The 20,426-nt window shown below is 37.0% G+C and overlaps 1 protein-coding gene across 1 annotated transcript in view; it reads left to right on the top strand.

Moving 5' to 3' along the window:
• The first annotated feature begins 213 nt into the window (after nucleotides 1–213).
• The window catches only part of LOC106055362 (calmodulin-A-like), a 49,005-nt gene continuing 28,792 nt past the window's right edge, over nucleotides 214–20,426 (top strand). The window contains exon 1 of the mRNA XM_056023065.1: nucleotides 214–715. Coding sequence (XP_055879040.1) covers nucleotides 701–715 — 15 coding nt within the window. The 5' untranslated portion in view covers nucleotides 214–700. The remainder of the gene's footprint in view (nucleotides 716–20,426) is intronic.

Raw genomic sequence — 20,426 nt, 5'->3', positions numbered from 1 at the left:
ATATATATATATATTTAGCGCTACATTTCAAGAGTGTGTTGCCCTATTTATTGGTCTGCTCCGTCAACTCGCTCACTCTTTTCAAACCCCCACCCCTTCCCTTTCACACCCATTCCCTTTCCCGTTAGTTTCCACCAATAAATCTACCTGGTTACGTCTTTCTCTCTCAAAAAAAAATATCATGTTGTTATCTTTCCCTTTTCAGTGCGTACTGCCTTATCGGTGAAGTAGCAGCGATAGCCTGGCCAATCTATGTCGTTAATGAAGATACAGCAGTAACCACTGCCAGAAGCAGACGACCACATTCTTAACTCGAGCGTCGGCAGACGAGAAGAGTCTCCGTTCAGAATAAGTCCAGGCAGCAAGGGGAGAAAGTCTTCACTGAAGAAAATTGTGGATTATCTAACTTTGCTGCTGTCCTATTTCATATTTAAGTTTAGTCTTATTTATTCAATGCGCTGGGTGCCTCACATATTAAAGAAATTTTAAAATAAAAAAAAAGTGTGTTTCTTTAAAAAAAAATATAATTTAAATAAGTGTGAGATTAAATTCTTAGTCTGTAAGAATTCTTACAGATTGTGGATTATCTTTTATGTTTATCTTGGCTGACTACTTTATTGTACAGACATCACTGCTAGTAATTGTTTTCATTTCATTGTGAGGTTTACCATATGGTCGAGTCTCAATAAAACCTACTTGGATGTATACAACAATGGTAAGTAATTTTTATTTTACGAATGCTAAAAAGTTCCCCTTTTAGACCTTGCGATCTATGGGGCAGATGATGTTAAGGTCATCTGTTTCTTTAGCCAACGGTAAACGAGCAGGGTGCCATGTGGCCAGCACGACCAGCCTCTTTTACTTTCCCCAACTAAATTTAGAGTTGGGTGGACTCAGGGGCGCATTAAAAGTTCCTAAATTCAAAATCCCAGACTTCTCCGAGATTCGAACCCAAGACCAGGTTCGGAAGCCACTCAGCCACCGCGCCCTACGTAAGCTATAAGTGGTGCATCTTGTCTTATAAATTACAGAAGTTTCTTAAAAAAGAAGATAATTTCGCCCAGCGCTCCAGGCTTATCCAGGCAACCCATTCCATGCTCTAATGGGCTTAGTGAAGAACAAACAATTGTACGAATTTGTCCTAGTATTAAAAAAAAAAAAAAGAAATGTGCTTTTCTCTTTGTGTCATTCTGAGTATTTTATTAGATAGTTTTTTATGTTTTAAATTTGTAAGTTCTAGTTCAAAGCTTTATGTATTAATGAACGCATCCAATGCTAAATGCCAAGTGTCTACTGTGAAACGAATCTTCTTTGTAAGGTGTTTATGTTTCGACAATGTATTATTCAAGGTCTCATTGTGTAGCCGATGTAAAAATGTGTACTACAGATTGAATGGAAAATAACCTACATTAGATATAAGGAACGAATTTATGTAAAAATGCAAAAACACAAATTTGAAGGTTAATTTTATTAAATAATGAAATGAATAGACTATATTTTGTATTTTCGTGTGTCAAAGTAAAAAAAACTATCTGTGCAATGTGCAGTTCTTTAAATTAAATCTAGATTTAGATCCTTTCGATCTTCTCTCATGTAAACATGACCTAGATCCATGAAATAGCAATACTTTCATAGAGTTGGGCAGCTTTTTTTTTGATGGTCTTTTGATGGTTTATTTTAGGGCTACTATACATACGTCACGGTTCCAGTTAGTACCCAAGGAACAATTATGCCAGGTTTTATCAAGACAGGTCAAACGTTTTTATTTCTATGCGTAACATACATACATACATACATACGCCTTACTTTCTGCTTTTGGTTTTTGGAGTGATTAGAGTTTGGTAATAATTAGAGGCCATATTGTATATAGGTACGGCAGTGCTGAACAACTGAAGAAAACAGCACACTTTTTTTTTCCTTGGCAGTCTGCAAAAGAGCTCACAGCTCAGCAGCAATAAAGCTGACTAGAAGAAGAAGAAGAATATATAGGTTCTAATTCTTAGGTCTTCTTCTTATATAATACAGGATGGAACCACAACACCCCCGCACTCCATAAGCAAACCGATTTTTTTTTAGTTGTAATCATGTTATGTATTACCGCCAGACGTGGAGTTATTTGTTTCCATCGCGACTAATTTACCCAGATACTTATAGTTGGAAATACTGCCAGTCTGCACTTCGCTGACATACTTAGATTATCATCATTATTATTGAATAACATTTTTTTTTGGATTAAAAATGACAGCGGTCTAAGAGATTAAGATTAAAACGTTCCTCTTTGTTTCTGATTTGTTGTTATCAATAAGAATTGTTGCGCAATTAGCGTCGTTATAACACTACATATGGAAAATGTATACAAACCAACACCAGGGACACAAAATGACCTTTTAAGGCCCTACTCATTTGGAATGTGTGGGCTTGGGGTTGAATCGCGACTCAAGCAGAAATTTGTTTGCTGAGCGCCCAATGGCAGAACGGAAACCTCCCTGATACCCCTCCCTCCACGTGTCCACAAAAGAGATTGGACCACAGCCCACTGATCATGCTATGAATGCGCATGCGCTATACAATAAAAAAATTAAATAAAAAATCAAACTAAAATTTTAAACATTGACATTAATGGCAGTGTCTTCGATTCCGAAGGTTAAGGATAAGTGCAGTGTTTCACATGACTACGCAAACCCGGTAGCGGCCTACATATTTTCCCGCATCTCATGCAGACAAAGCCGTTTATTTAAGCTTTCATTTCGTCTTCTGCGCCTGTCTTCATTAACCCTTAATGCGCGTGTGGTAGTTTAGCCTCCAAACATTAGAATTATAATTCCATTTTGCATGCACTCATTGTAAAACAGCTCAGCACTTTAAGGGTTAAGGGCTTTTCCTAGCGTTGCTAGAGAGTGACAGAGTGATTGTCCTTTGTTGGATATATTAAACTCTTTATCCGTATCTTTGTTTGTTTTATCTCTAGTTTGGTTGTATGAGTGAAGACATAGACAAGATCAGACATTATCTGGCTAGTTCATAAAGAGCACGGGATACCACCATTCGTTGGATGGCGACAAATTCTTGCAACTTTTTGAATCTTATATCAAATGAGTTAAAAAGCAAGACACATTTCTTGTTTCTTTCTTTAATCAACAATAAGTACGATACTATGACCTACGATAAAATGTCCCACGATACTATGTCCCACGATATTAAGTCCCACGATACTATGTCCCACGATACTATGTCCCACGATACTATGTCCAACGACACTAAGTCCCACGATACTATGTCCCACGATACTATGACCAACGACACTAAGTCCCACGATACTATGTCCCACGATACTATGTCCCACGATACTATGTCCCACGATACTATGTCCCACGATACTATGTCCCACGATACTATGACCCACGACACTAAGTCCCACGATACTATGTCCCACGATACTATGTCCCACGATACTAAGTCCCACGATACTATGTCCCACGATACTATGTCCCACGATACTATGTCCCACGATACTATGTTCCACGATACTATGTCCCACGATACTAAGTCCCACGATACTATGTCCCACGATGCTAAGTCCCACGATACTATGTCCCACGATACTAAGTCCCACGATACTTGTTGACCTCCTTCAGTCGTAGAACGACTATGGTTCATCTCGCACACTTCCTCATGTGGCTGTGGAGCCCTATTTTGGAGAGACACTCCCATCCACAAATATCGCAGCTTAAGGTGGCTTTTGTTTCGGTGGTAGAGGAGCTCGCCATTTTTCGTATTGTACGTTTTTCTTCCTGAGCTGATACTACGATACTATGTCCCACGATACTGTCTCACGATACTATGTCTCACGATACTGTCTCACGATACTATGTCCCACGATACTATGTCCCACGATACTATGTCCCACGATACTATGTCTCACGATACTGTCTCACGATACTATGTCTCATGTTACTATGTCCCATATGTTAGAACAATATATAAAAAGAAAGCAGCAAGATATAACAGCAGTGAAGAGAATTCCCAGTTAATTGACTTCAGGTTCTTGAGTCTGTAGCCAGAAGTCTATACATAATAAATGAGGAACCTATAACTCTGCATTTACCATTCAATTTAGTAAGCAGAAGATGTAGATCTGAGATTTATCTATTCTAATTGTCTTTTTTTTTTCATTGAATGTTATATGGTGTTTTCATGATGAGAATTTTAACTACTAGACACATTTAAAAAAAAATTTGCAATACTTCTGGACACTGTGACATTTAACAGCACATGAATACGAATACAAAAAAAAAAGTATTTAATATTCAATTTAGTTCTATCTATATACATTAGGTGAAGGGGGATATTTAATCTTGCCTGGCTATAGGATTATTTAGTTTCAATTCAGTTCTATCTATTAACTAATTGAACGTTAGGCTGAGGAGCAAATTGAATGCCATACCGAGGAACTAATTGAATGCCATACCGAGGAACTAATTGAGTGTCATACTGAGGAACTAATTGAATGTTAGGCTGATGAACTAATTGTGTGTCAGACAGAGGAACTAATTAAATGCCATACCGAATAATTAATTGAATGTCATACCGAAGAACTAATTAAATTTTATACCGAGAAACTGATTCAAGGTCAGACTGAGGAACTAATTTAATGCCATACTGAGGAACTAACTGAATGTCAGGCTGAGAAGCTATTTGAATTTCAGGCTAAGGAACTAATTGGCTGTGGAACTAGCTGACTGTCAGGCTGTGGAACTAATTGGATGCCAGGTTGCTTTATTCATGAAATGATCGACTAAGAATGGCGGCATATCAGGTGGCAACTTGAAAGTATAATCAAAGCAGATTCAGCCCATGATCTTATATATGGTTCTCGATTAAATCCCCAGCAAATATTAACTTTCATATGACTATTAAAAGACACTTTTATTTTGTTGGTTTTGAGCTAAACTACACATTTTTTTTTGGGGGGGGGAGGGAATAAATAAATTTCAAATCTAATCTAATCCAATTTAATAGAATCGAATGTAATTAAATTAAATTAAATCTAATCTTATCTTATCTTATATAATACAGACGTTACTTCAAAAAAGAAGATGATTAAGTCCTACGCGTCATGCATTTAGTCATGCATATAAACCAATGATTTAAATTCAGTCAAGTCACTGGTTTTCCTGGCTAGCTCAGGCATCCCATTCCATGCTCTAATAGTACTAAGGAATTCTATTCCATTCTATTCTATTCTAATCTAATCTAATTTAATCTAATCTAATTTAATAGAATCTAACCTAATCTAATTTAATTAAATCTAATCTTCTCTAATCTAATTAAATTAAATCTAATCTTCTCTAATCTAATTAAATTAAATCTAATCCAAACTAATCTAATCTAATTTAATCTTATCTTATCTTATACGTATAAGAAAGTGTTTGTGTATGTGTGTGTGAGAGAGTGTGAAAGAAGCCTTTCCGAGTAAACTCCCCTTGAATGACTGCTGCCAGTTAGGCTAGCATCTGTCAACACCTAGTTTAGAGAAGTCAGAAGAGACGCAGAAACTACAAGAAATAAGAGAGAAAAAAAAAAAAGGATAAATTGTATCAGGCCAACATCTCTTCACTTCACCTGGACCCCATCACCTGGCAAAGGAGGTGTGTGTGGGGGGGGGGAGGGGGGGAGTTCAGCCGCATTGAACTCAATCAGGTTTTTTTTTTTAAAATACTAAAATTAATTTGTAAAAAAAATGCATCAAATTTTAAGTTGATTGTAGTGGTGTTAGAATTCAGGCAAGGGTTATGTCGTCTGCTTTTATTATTTATTTAGTTTTTTTAGCCTACTTTTTAATCCCCTATTACAGATATTCATATATGGCGAAAAACTTAAAAATAGAAATCTATTTGGTGTATCCGGTGTAGAAAACACCGGAAGCGTTGATAAGCTATGTTTTTAAAAAGTCACGTGATAGTTTTTTTTTTATTTGGCACTATTAAGCACAGCAGAACCCAGTTTTCTAATCTCTTCTATTGTTGACTTGTATTTACTTCTGGTATATACATATGAAACATTCATGCAGATTTCTGTATTATAAGACATTTATTTTACTTTGCACTATAATTCTAATTACTTGGTTGATTATGCTGTAGGCACTAATTTGCGTAGTAAAATTTAAAATGTAAAATAAGAAATAATAATAATCATCATTTTAAATCGCTTAAGTTTGTCTTCAACTATACAGTCTTAAAATTTAAAATTCACTCATTCTAATTAAAAACATACATTTTTTTCATTTTTAAATATACACAGGACTAGTTGAATGTTGACCTCTGTCCATAATCTAGAATTCGTCTCATAAATGAAACTTAACATAATTTAATACACCTTACGGTTATATCACAAAATGTATATTTTAAACATTTAATATAAAGGTTAGGGTTGACAACCTCTACTCTAACTAATCATGTGTTCAATAACTCTATTAGCCCAGACAGTCAGTCGGTCATGAATGGTTCCCCTTAGTACGGTGTGTGTGTGTGTTTCTACAGAGATTGGTTGTGAATGAGATGCAAGATTAACGGCATTGTCGTCAGCGATCTTAGGATAGTCGACCCCAGAAAGATTCTATGGAATGCTGGGCTTTCTTTAGGTAAAGTACGAAATGATTCTCCATTTCCTACGTAGCCTAGGCCAAGATGAAAATGTTTTATTTAGAAATATATTTAGAAGTCAAATATAATTAAGTGGGGAAAAAAACAGACAAATAAACAACAGGATTTCATATGACTAGAATGGTCTGTGTGGGGCCATCTCTTTATATCTCGTGTTAAGTGCAATTTCAATGTTTAAATAATCAAATCATTCTTAAAACTAACGAATACAATTTTAAAATAGTAATATAAAAATGTAAATATAGAATTGTTTTGTTTCTTCCAACTAGACTTAAATTAAAAAGATGCCAATCATTATGAGGTGGCTAAGCGGTAAAGCGCTGGCTTCCGAACCGGGGGTCTTGGGTTCGAGTCCTGGCGAAGACTGGGATTTTTAGAATCGCGATCTTTTGGCGCCTCTGTGTCCACCCAGCTCTAATGGGCACCTGACATTAGTTGGGAAAAAGTAAAGGCGGTTGGTCGTTGTGCTGGCCACATGACACCGTCGTTAACCGTAAGCCAAAATAAAACATATGATCTTGACATCAAATGCCATATAAACCACAAGGTCTGAAAGGGGAAATTCACTTTTTTTAAAAAACATAATGAGGGTAAAACTGTCTACACGCAGCATCTAAAGAGAATCAAAGCAATTCATTAACTCTTCTTTTGAACTACTTGGATCGTTTTTACTTACATACAAATAGAAAATCAGTTGTCTTAACTAATTTGATGAAAGAAGAATTAAAAAAAACAAACAACTGCCAAGGTAGCTATTCTCTTTGTTCGCGTTTTTATTGCAGTTCCAACTTTTTCTCTGTCTTTTTTGTCTTATAAATTATCTTATGTTGTGGAAAAAAAAAAACGCCGTGAGTTCCATTGAGGCTTACCAGATATGTTCAAACGTATAGAAGGACAATAAATGAGATAAAGCCTCACCAAGGAGGACAATAAAAGAGATAAAGCCTCACCAAGGAGGACAATAAAAGAGATAAAGCCTCACCAAGGAGGACAATAAATGAGATAAAGCCTCACCAAGGAGGACAATAAAAGATATAAAGCCTCACCAAGGAGGACAATATAAAAGACATAAAGCCTCACCAAGGAGGACAATAAAAGAGATAAAGCCTCACCAAGGAGGACAATAAATGAGATAAAGCCTCACCAAGGAGGACAATAAATGAGATAAAGCCTCACCAAGGAGGACAGAAAATAAAAACAGGACAAAGTGAACGTTAAACACTAGGCGGACAAAGTATTTCATGAAAATTGTTAGTTAAGTCCTAGTCTGTAAAATTCATTATTATATTCATCATAAGCTTCACAGACGAAGTGACTTTAGAGAACAGTTTATTATTAGCAAAATAAATAAATAGTACGGAACTCCATGTACGACATTTTCTTCTAATAGTTCAAAAACAACTTTTCATTGGTTGATGTTATTTCATGTTCTCTTTATTTATATCTGGACGGGACTTTAAGATCAAACAGATTGCAGGGGCGTAGGAATTTGCCATCATTTGGGGCCCGGAAGGCTTGGGGGGGATTTTCAAATTCTCACTTTCCCTCCCTCACCCAAGCTACGCCTCTGACTGTTAATATTAATAGTGAATAGTTGTAAAAGTGGTGTATTTTTATGAAAAAAAAAACTGCTTGCGTAAGTGATTTAAAAAATTAGATTTTTCGCTGTTAGAAAAGAAAAAAGTAGCCGTTGCATCAGAACTTTGAATGGACTAAAATATTATGCTGTCGGATTTTCACTATCTTTTCTAGTTTACGAGATCTAAACGGGACGGACGGACAGACGGAAAGACGGACAGACATTTAACACAAAACTAATAGCGTCTTTTCTCCTTTCGGGGGCCGCTAAAATGAATTGCACTGAAGCCTTGTTTAACATGATAATTTAACCTGCGTTTTCCACGATGAACACAACAAAACGTTTTATCGGCTTTGAAATCAAAATCTAGCCAAGTGATTTCTTGACAGTTGTCGTATGTGTCTTGATGGCATGCTAGTACAGTGATGCTAGACCTATTTTCTTTCACCTTTCATACAACAGAATATGAAAAATCTTTTGTATCAACCTTTTACCTAGTACAATGAAGTTGTAGAGAGCATGCACACAGTCCTCATTAAACATACTCCACACTTTAAAGAACAAGATTAAAATTATTTAAATTACTGGCGAACAGAAATATTATTCCTAGAAATTTATATTATTAATAAAATATTTGAAATCACCATTCAACACTTTGCCTGAAGCAGTTGAAGTTATTCTATAGAAGGTCTTGCTACTCTACATTACTTAGTCAAAGTCTGTAATGGAGCATTCATTTCTCACTTTGCCTGGATGTTTCAGCTATGGAATGCCGGATTTCGCACTTTGGCGGTATACAGCATTGGGAAAAAAGTCTGATTACGTCATCGAAAGACGATTTTTTGGGTGTTACGTAATATCCGAACGTCGCCGTTTGATTGTCAAAAAAGTTGAGCCGAAGGCTCTTCGAGCTCTAGGCTCGCAAGCCTGATTGAACAAGCCGCTCTCTCTGGAAGAGGTCCAAGTCAGTGTCTATATAGATCATTGCTATTTCCAATGTGTCGGGCACTCCGAAACATGGACTAGAATACATGGCCGAAGGCCTAGCACACCGGGAACGCCCATCATTTTCGTATGTTTTACCAAGCTAACCCTGCAGGACTCGCCATCGGTGTTACTGTACCTTGAGGAACGGCGCCTGGATTAACGACAGGGTCGTGGAAGCTCTTTTAACTCCGCACTGTGCAATGGGTAAGCTCTCGCATTCTATCAGACACGTTCACAGGAGTCTTGTGTTACTCTTCATTAAGTCTAATCACTTCCTCTAGCGATCGTTTTCACCCTAGTGCAGGGGTCGGCAACCTTTTGAGTTGAAAGAGCCAAAAATTACAATTTATAAAATTTCGAAGTTTTAAAAGAGCCGCAACGTTGTTGTTTTTTTTTTTTTGCCAACTATAAATAGTTCTTACCAATGATTAAAAAAAAATATATATAACATAATATATATATATATATATATATATATATATATATATATATATATATATATATATATATATATATATATATATATATATGGCATTATTAGATAATTATTTTTTATTTCGGTTAACAACTAAAGAAGTTAAACGTTTATTTACAACATTAACGTGTACTTCAATAACAAACAATTATTCGAACGAATTCAATGAGCGCGTTAGCTTTGCATGGTTTTAGAAATTTTGGATACATTTGGCTCATACGGTAACTTTTTTTTTTTTGTTTCAAACACGACTCCAAATGCTCAATTTTTAATTGGCTTCTTACTTTACTTTTAATTATATTCATGCGAGAACGCTTGCTCGCACGACTATGTCAATCGATATATAGTCAGTACTCCAAATGCCAACTTCTTCACCTAACTGTAGCAATCTGGAAGTTTATTCCATGCGCCGAATCAACTCGCGGCATTCCTTACAGTTGTCCACTTTGTTGCGTTACGTACTTACATTTCTGGACCTCCAACTGTTGAGATGGTGTACTAGGAATGCTCGAATAGTTTTGTTGGTTTCGAGCTGCTCAAATCTGTCAAGAAATTCTTCTTTGATTTTTTTATAACTGTGATGAAGTAATTCGTGTCATAAGATGTGAACGAAGTGGTCGTCTCCTTTCCATTAGGACTAAAACAGAAAGATCTAAAAATTCCTTTATCCCACTTTCGGTCAGGGTGTTACAAGATCAGCAGTCGTCATCAAGAAGTACATAGAAGTCATATCATAAAGCGCTGGTTTAGTGTGTGAATGTTGTTCGAATTAGTCATCTATACTGTTATTGTACAGTAGTTACTCTGATGTTGTCAATTGTAGTCACACTGAATTCCCATTTGATTGGATCAATAAAATTATCTTATCTTAAAAGTTTCACTGATTTTATCGCGATACTGCTTTAGACAGACATTCAAAATGAAGTAATTGACCGCTCTGAATATCTTCTGCAAAAGGAATAAATTTGTCTTCAAAACAAACCAATTCTTCTACTAAAACATAGGATTGGTTTTCCTTTACTTGCAGTTTTAGATTCAGCTCATTGAATTTCGCTGTTATATCAATTATAAAGAAAAAGTTTTGCAACTATTTGTCGTTCTCTAATTCGGTGTGATAAATGCCTTTATCATTTAGAAATGTATTTATTTCGTTCAAGCACAAAGCTAAACGTTTCATCACCTTACCTTTGGAAAGTCATAGCATTTGTTTGGGAAGAAGGAGGTCGGATTATTGAGTCTCCATTTCGTTTAAGTGGTAGATGGCTTTTGACAAGATGCTGTTAACAGTCTTGATTACCAAATTCATGACCTCATCTATTTAGGTTGGAATCGTTTTGGGCACAAAGTATTTCTTGGTGCATTATTAAGTGAAACGTAAGAATTTCTTGGTTTATTTCGCTCCGACAAATCGTTGTTGCTCTTTTATTTTTTCCTGTCATATTCTGTCAGTTGCTTTTAAAATGATTTTATTTCAATTGATCTTATTGTCTTCAAGATATTTTTTGCACAGCATTTGCCCTATCGTCCCCGCTAGTTTGTCACGAAAGCGGTAGCAATCCTAGAAGTTCTTCTTTTAGACTTTGGGAAGACATATATCTGACAAAATGGGCTACTTGTGCCGTGTCTTTAAGTCGCAAGACTCATCTATAGCAAGTGATAAGGAAGAAAATAAAATATCTTCCACCTGCTAATATGTTACATTTGAAGACATTTTAGCTATACTGTCTTGTACTGTTTCAGCGGATATTGGCAAATCTTTGATTTTTTTTTCAATATTTCTGGGTTTTTTTTTTTTAAACATGAAACAGTTCCTTCAGATGCATGTAGGAAACAGTTTTTGACATACTCGTCATCGTAAATGGTTTTCCTTTTTGTGCCATTTCTAGTGGTGCCGCACAGCTTGCCAGAATAACATTACTTGTAAATTGCTTCTAACTTTGAGAAGATAATTCGCTTGTAACTCGTTTACAAACAAACTACATGGTAGGCTACTATAACAACAAACTATACGTCACAGTCAAAGCACGTGGTTAAGATGCCAATTCGTCTTGTGTCAAAGCGAATTAAAACCTTCATAGAAACATCCGACGACGACGTCATTCGAGAGCTTCCGGCGGACTGACAACAGTGACGACGCGTGTAATGGGGGAGGGGTGTGGTGAAAAGCGAGTACAAGTGGCTGAGAGAAAGAATCGGTGCCTAATCTTCGTTAAAAAAAGATTCAGAACTATTTTTAAAAATGTTTCGATACAATAAATAATATTTGTGTATGGAACTAAAGAGCCGCAGCTTCACACTCAAAGAGCCGCATGTGGCTCGCGAGCCGCAGGTTGCCGACCCCGGCCCTAGTGCCAGGTTGAGGCTGAACAGCGTACCCTGGTCCTAACATCCCCTTATGTTACTGTAGTACTAAATCTATTAAAGGACGATAACTCTTAAATTAATTACCACTACAGCATTTCATTATACTCTAAGTCTAACGTGTAAGATGTTAAGACAATATTAATAAAATCTATAGATAATGTAAACTACTTTAGTAGATAACAACTATTTATGTATAATTTGTGTATTTTGTTTTGTTTCAATTTTTGCTGTTATTCTTTTATTACGTTTTATTTTTACCAGTTAAGCATCATTTATTAATGTTATAATCTAAAATTACATAAGACCTTTTTGGACTTCAACCGACTTTTCTGGTCAAAAAGTTATAGTCCTAATGATGATGTATAATGTAATTTGTTTGGAATACTAGCCTGAATATTGTTATGGAAAATTAAAGTTCCATCCTGATGGCCCCGACATTATATTTAAACAAATTGTAGACTTTTAACTGAAAAATTTAGGGGGGAAGAACGCTCTAAGCGACGCTAAAAAGAAGACGCTTCTTGTAGAGCAGTACAATAGATACGGATTTACGGACATAGCTGACATCGGACGATTCCCTTCTTGATTATTAAATATATTTGTAGAACAAAAAAAAAAAACAAAAAAAAAAACAAGTATACACAATCCTTACTACACGACCAGGGGTAATTATACGTTATGCATTAATGCGCATTAACTGAAACTGTGAACATTATTTCTGCTGTCACAATAAAAAATGTTTGAAATTAATTCTGATTCAGTTCTATCCTTGCATCCATCTGATGTCTGTAAAATGGCCGCTCCCTTCCCTTTCTCTTCTAAACTGAAATAACCTCCCCTGAAACCCACGTCTGATGTACTTCGAGTAGATTTATATTTTGATTGGATATTGGTCTCTTGAAGGAAAATGAAATCTGGTCTGTGTGTGTTGGCTAAATGGACTATATATATATTTGTATTTGTTGTTTAAGCTACGAATGGTTAATGAAAGGGCTGTAATGTCTGCCATGACTGTGTGTTGATGACTTGATTGTGTGTATGTGTGTGTGTATGTATTCCTAGCTCTACGAGTGTGTGCGTGTATCTGTATGTCAACTGCCTTGTTGTTTTAAGTTCTGTTAAGTTGTGTGCTTTAGGATGGGTCAGGGTCCCCCCCCCCCCCCCCCATCGTCGATTACTAAAGGTGTAGGTGAATCTGAGAATTCCTCTGACTCCCTTTTACCTCCTTCTTTTTCTCCTCTTTCTACTTCTCCCTCATGACCTTCACCCCTGTGGGAGGACGACGAGGACAAAGACAGAGTTCTCTTTCCGTTTTTTTTAATTGGGGAGCTAGGCTGCAAAGACTTGAAGGCAGCCCTCATGACCATAGACCAAGAAAAAGACTTTGACAAGGAAAAAGAGAAAAAAAAAAGAAAAACGAAAAGTAAAAAAACAAAAAAAAAAACAAAAAAAAGTATTATCAGTACGACTCTAATAGACCCCTGTGACTAACAGTCAGTCACAGAGAAATTGTCGCAAGCAGAGACTCCCCGAATTCTGACTCTACCTGCCGCCTTGACGAGGAGGAAGTAATGGTCCAGGTCTCAAGGGAGGCAATCAAAAATAGTTAAAGGAAGGGGAAAAAATTTATGACATTAACCCCGTACTTTCTTTAGGAACCCTTGTTGCAGTCTGCTCCGCAAACATACCGGAAGTGCTGGAATATATGTCCTTACAATAGTTTTTCTTTATAAGAAATTTATTTTTAGATATACTCAATCTATATTATTATTAGTATCCAACAATGTACATCGTTTTATAGAAAAAAAATTGATAAAAAAAACAACAACAACTTATAAACATGAAAAAAAATCGTACTTGCAGTATAACATATGAAGATTTAAATTAAAAATAATAAATAGATTTCCATCAGCACATTTGATCATTTATTCTTCCAATTAATCATTCTTAATTCGTACTTATAGACAGAGATCGAAATACAATTGACCGCATTGGTGAATAAGATAAACAACGAACTTACGAAAGGTGCTTTAAGTACTTCTGCCTCCTGAGAAGTTGATGCAAAACATTCAGCCAGGAAAACTGCGATGTCCTAAACCTTCAGGACATTGTCTTTGTCGTTCTAAGCCCGTTAGGACAATCTCTACAGGTTCCTATACACGTGTGACGAGCAACGCACATTCAGAATATATGTCGATTCGACATGTCACTCGAAATCTTAGCATTATTGATATAATAAAAACTTTTCAAATAACCGGAAGTTTGAGAATCTTGTTCTTCTTTACGTCATGATGAGCGTGTGCGCCCTGCGTAGAGTTGTTGACACCCGGGCGTTGGGCTGTAGCTCCAGACAGCTCGTCCAACTAAACCATTGTTGGTGTATTCAATTCTTAATGCCGAATGAAACTTGAACTTCTTTAAAAACACAAAATGAAGGTATGTTTTATTGACCAGTATACACGGAATTAACTTCTACCCGGGCCCAAGGGTACCATGCTATTCACTGAACTGTCATCAGTTCCGTTATAATGAATATAATAATATTTAGATATTAAACTGTGCACGTTAATATTTCATCGTCTTCTCATCATCATCATCCTCATCATCCTCATCATCCTCATCATCCTCCTACTCATCCTCCTCCTCCTCCTCCTCCTCATCCTCATCCTCCTCATCCTCCTCATCATCATCCTCATCTTCATCCTCATCATCCTCATCCTCCTCCTCCTCCTCATCATCATCATCAATCTCATCATCATCCTCACCATCATCCTCATCCTCATCCTCCTCCTCCTCATCATCCTCATCCTCATCATCCTCATCCTCCTCCTCATCCTCCTCCTCATCCTCATCATCAATCTCATCATCATCCTCACCATCATCCTCATCCTCATCCTCCTCCTCCTCATCATCCTCATCCTCATCATCATCATCCTCCTCCTCATCCTCATCATCATCATCCTCACCATCATCCTCATCCTCATCCTCCTCATTCTCATCGTCATCATCATCATCATCATCATCATCAGCTGACTTTCTTCATAAAGGTGTCGTGACAGTTCACGTAACCAAATCCATTTTTCCTGGTCAACAGCTGTTCATGGCAGGACATCAAGAGAGAGGCCGGTCCATTCTTTTATGTTGTCCAGCCAGTTTTTCTTTAGATGACCTTTTCTTCGTGCTCCCTCCACTGGACCTTGAAGGATGACTTTTGACAGTGAGTCACGTGTCTTACACTATGACCAAACCAGCTCAGCTTTCGTCTCTCGCAGTATTGAGGAGTTCTTCCTTCTTGCCAGCTAGAGTGTTGACTTGTAAAAGTACAAACTCCTTTGTCTTCTTTTACCGGAATATGAAATCCAAACTTTTTTTTTCTCTAGCATTCAGACTCAAAAGCTTCAACTCTTCTTTCAGCCTCAGTGTTCAGTGTCCAACTTTCACAACCATATAGAAATATAATATTGGAGTGGCATTCCGCTAGCAAAGAATACAGTTTAATTTTACTTGGAAGCTGATGTTACTCTTCCAGATTTTCCACCATCTCCACATGGCAGCGGATGCCAATTTTTAACAGATTTTTATCTCTTTTATGGATCCTCCATCTTGTTATGTTTGACTCTAGGTATTTGAATGAGTCAACTTCTTCTACTGTTTGACATTTCAACTGAATGCAATATGTCGTACTATCGCCACCACAAACTAGTATTTTTATACATCTTAAAATAAACATTCAAAAAATTAACATTTTGAATTTTCATCCAATTTACATTCCAAAGTGCAAAGTGTCGCCTACATGTTAAATATAACGCATACAAATTAATACCAATTACTTGAAAAAACAAACAAAAAAAAAAAAAAAAAAAAAAAAACCCTACTTTAAGAAGAAAAAAAAATTGAAGAAAAAAAAGATAATTGTAAATCCTAACTCCCACACCTGGCTTGAAGTCTAGACCAGGTAATCTGTCACCCTTGCCACTAGAGGCTGAATTGATTCTGTGATTCTCTTGCCACCGTCTCAACCCTGTCCGCCAGCAGGTGCGAGTACAGTACAGTACTAGTGCAATTAAACTAAGAAACAATGGGATCGAGAACGAAGAAAGGGGGGGGGGGAGGGGGGGAGGGGGGCTGGAAACAAATCCAGAAATAATTTTGTTTGTAAGGACCGGAAGTTAGTGACTAGACGTTGTTGTCGGGCGAAATATAAAATGTTTTTTGAAATCTAGTCAGTGACTAGACTTTAAGAATAAATATAATTGGTGGCAGCAGCTAGGTCAATTGACTTTTCTTTTAGTTAAATCTATTTATAACTGTCTGCAATTACTCATAACCTAGTTAGAAGATCTAATTGTTTCCCAATTCCCTCCCCCCCCCCCCACTCACACACCCGCCTACACCTCGCTAGCAGAGTGGTTAGAATGTCGGCGTGAGGAGGCTTGAGTCAAGAATTCCAATTCAGGTCGTTCTCCTCTTTTAATTCTTTTAAAAAGTGTGTACAGTTTCAGTTCCCCTAGCCATCTCTTTCTTTACCCCTTTCCCATTTCCCAGAGAAGTGATAGGATCATGGCGTATTGAGACATTTAAAAGCATGAAATAGCTCTAAACAAAATGAACGGGTAAAATATGTATAATCGCATAGATTTATTGTTATTGGTCTAGATATATTACAAAATTAACTACATGACTGGTCCAAATTAATTGATACAACTACACTTCGTATTAGCTTTGTGTTTTTTTTTAAATAGAGACCCACGTACAAGTAGGACACTAAGACACAGACAGACACACAGAAAGACGGTCTCAATGCACAAGAGTTGCACGTCTTGAAGTAATCTAACCGAACAGAGCATTTACCATCACTGTAAAGCTAAGTACCTAGAACATGAAGTCAACACTTAGACGCGACGTAACCCTGAGGCTATGATTGGACTGAACAGAACGTTTACCATCACTGCAGAGCTAAGTACCTAGAACACGAAGTCAACACTCGACGTAACCCTGAGACTATGATTGGACTGAACAGAACATTTACCATCACTGCAGAGCTAAGTACCTAGAACATGAAGTCAACACTCGACGTAATCCTGAGACTATGATTGGCTGTGACACACAACACGTATGTTGAACCACAAGACACAAACACACGGTTGTACCATTAGACAAAACTAGAACCAACAGCAGCACCATTGTGTCGTCTTCATTGTTATGTTTAATTAAACAACAGACAGTGGACACGTAATGAATGAGCGGTCATCAATCAAGTCGCAGAATTTGATGTGAATTCGGGCCATTGAAACGTCTTAATGATTATGGGTTAGAGTTCTACTAGACAGAGTTCGAATCTCATTTTATTTCTCTACCATACACAAGTGATCTAATGCTGGGGAATCAGAATCAGATTGCCATTACAGAAGTGATGCCAAACTACGACTCGAGGGTCACATCCGGCAGGTGATGCATCGCTATCCTGTAACTCGACTATCTTGCCCACAGGTTCAGTTAATTTTGTATTCGACCAATGCTCTTGGAGTCGATGCGACCCATGACATAAGACTAGCAAGTGTAGTTGGCCCTTAGGTCTAAAAAAGGTTGGCGACACTGTAGTACTCTCATGAAGATTTAGAACTTTGCGACAATAGATTTTGTAGAAGCTTTTTTTGCTGTTGTTTTATATTTCGTAGCTTCAAAAATTTGTGAAACAGATGGACTGGAACTGTTTTCCAATTCTCCTTTATTTCTTAGACCACAAGAAAATCTACTGCCGAGGACAGATGTAGACTGCGAAAAGAGTATCTAATCGACCACTGGCGGACAATGATCATGTCTGCGTTGATTGTGGCAAAATATGTAGGTCGCAGCTGGGGCTGCTTTGGCACGCGAAATACTGCACTCTTCATTAATCTTGGGTCACGAAGACAAACCTTTTTCTGTGTGTTTCTTTCTGGCACGCACACGCACATCAAAACATGGTACACTTAAATTTAGTAGCTGTTTTTTTTTCTGAAAGTACTTTAGCTCAGTGTGCTTTCCCCCCAATCCACCCCCATTTCCCCGCCCGTTCCAAACCTGCCCACATGCTGTACTAGTCATTTGAGTTATTTCGTTACTGCCACGTAAACATTTAATTCACGATTTTGTAGTAACCCAGCGGAGAATCTCGCGAGATCATTAGCCACGTGCGATATTAGCCACGTGTTATCTATTATTCTAAGATGACACGTGTTAACATTTTATCAGTGTCGTCTGCTAATTATTTGACACTTGATAATCTTAAAATAAATTATTGTTTGAGGGCTTTTGTAAATATTTTCTAGACACCATGGAGACATTTTAAAGAAGCTATGTAGACGACTATAACCCCAATAGTAATATAACTAATTGTTCCCGTAAAATCCAAATCATAATGATTCAAGAGTATGGAACATTTATTGTTCAATTATTAGGGTAGAAGTAAATTTATTTAGAAACCAATTCCTATCTGATGTCTATGATTTCTCATTCTAGTCGTTGAAATAATTCTTTTTATATTTACAAAAATATTCTTGTTTGTCTATTTAATTACTTTTGCAACTCTGTGGCTGAGCTGTAAGGCGCTTGGCTTCCGAACATGGGGGTCCCAGGTTCGAGTCCTGGTTAAAACTGGAATTTTTAATTTCGGGATCTTTGGGCGCCTCGAGTCCACCCAGCTTTAATGGGTACCCGACATTAGTTGGGGGAAAAGCAAAGGCAGTTGGTCATTGTGCTGGCCACAGAAATAGATGACCTTTACATGATCTGCCCTAAAGATCGCAAGGTTTGAAAAGGGAACTCTACGTTTCTTTAATTGAAAACAATGAAACATTTGAGTCGAGTGCGGAAATTCCCGCTAAAGCTGTGAGATGTAATGTATCAAAAAAATGTTTCTTTGGCGTTATTTGGAACAGTTCTCTTATCTTCAAGATTAGAGACGTGGCTTGAAAAGAGAAGATAATTTCGCTCTACGCATTTCCTATGTTAATATTGTCATGCATGTTAATCAGCGTGTTAATTAGTGAATTTAACTCTGCTAAGTCGTTTTTTTTTCATGCCTGACTCACGCAACCAATTCTTATCTCTAATGGCACTAGGGAGGAAGGAGAATTTGTACGAATTATTCCTAGCAAATGGAATGAAAAAATTTAAGGTGATTGAATATTTTCGAAAATATATAACGGTTACCAAGAGGCCCATATAAGACATTGGCCCCAAATCACCCCAATAGAAAGAAAACCATATGGAGAGCTCCCTGATTTGGAAACCACTGCGCAGTTCATCTCATGTATTGGTCTAGTCATATGAACACTCCAACATAACAATGAGAACGAAGAAGAAGAAGAATATAACGGTTAAACAGGAGTTTACATTATAGTCAGTTCATGATTTTTTCCCACGAAGTCACTCAAGTCAATCAATCATTTCCTAATCTCTAAGATTGAAAGAATTAAAAGAGTACATAAAAAGCCGAAATTAAAATCTCTTGGAAATATAGGTCGTGTGAAATATAGGTCCTGTGAAATATAGGTCCTGGGAAATATAGGTCCTGTGAAATATAGGTCCTGTGAAATATAGGTCCTGTGAAATATAGGTCCTGTGAAATATAGGTCCTGAGAAATATAGTCCTGTGAAATATAGGTCCTGTGTATAGGTTCTGTGAAATATAGGTCCTGTGAAATATAGGTCCTGTGAAATATAGGTCCTGTGAAATATAGGTCCTGGGAAATATAGTCCTGTGAAATATAGGTCATGTGTATAGGTTCTGTGAAATATAGGTCCTGTTAAATATAGGTCCTGTGAAATATAGGTCCTGTGAAATATAGGTCCTGGGAAATATAGTCCTGTGAAATATAGGTCATGTGTATAGGTTCTGTGAAATATAGGTCCTGTGAAATATAGGTCCTGTGAAATATAGGTCCTGTGAAATATAGGTCCTGTGAAATATAGGTGCTGGGAAATATAGTCCTGTGAAATATAGGTCCTGTGTATAGGTTCTGTGAAATATAGGTCCTGTGAAATATAGGTCCTGTGAAATATAGGCCCTGTGAAAGCCAATTAGTTGTTACTCGAATAGGAAGAAACAAGGGGGATAACGAGCCAAGAGACGCCATTTTATTCGAGACTTTTCTTAAGGCATTTGACAAAGTTCCCCGCCATAGCTTGCTTTGAAAATACTTTAGCAATAATGGTTCATGTCATGAATGGATTCAGGATTTCCTGATAGGGAGAAAACAAACTATAATAATAAGCGGCTCCCAATCAACATAAATAACAGTAAACTCAGGTGCACATCAAGGAGAAGTTAGGGCCACCACTTTTTGTACTGATGCCCTGCTATTTAGTGACCGGT

Source organism: Biomphalaria glabrata, chromosome 3 (genome assembly GCF_947242115.1).
Source record: "Biomphalaria glabrata chromosome 3, xgBioGlab47.1, whole genome shotgun sequence".
In the NCBI taxonomy this organism is placed as follows: Eukaryota; Metazoa; Mollusca; class Gastropoda; family Planorbidae; genus Biomphalaria; species Biomphalaria glabrata.
Note: the sequence above shows the minus strand (reverse complement) of the source record. Positions and strands in the feature narration are given on the sequence as shown.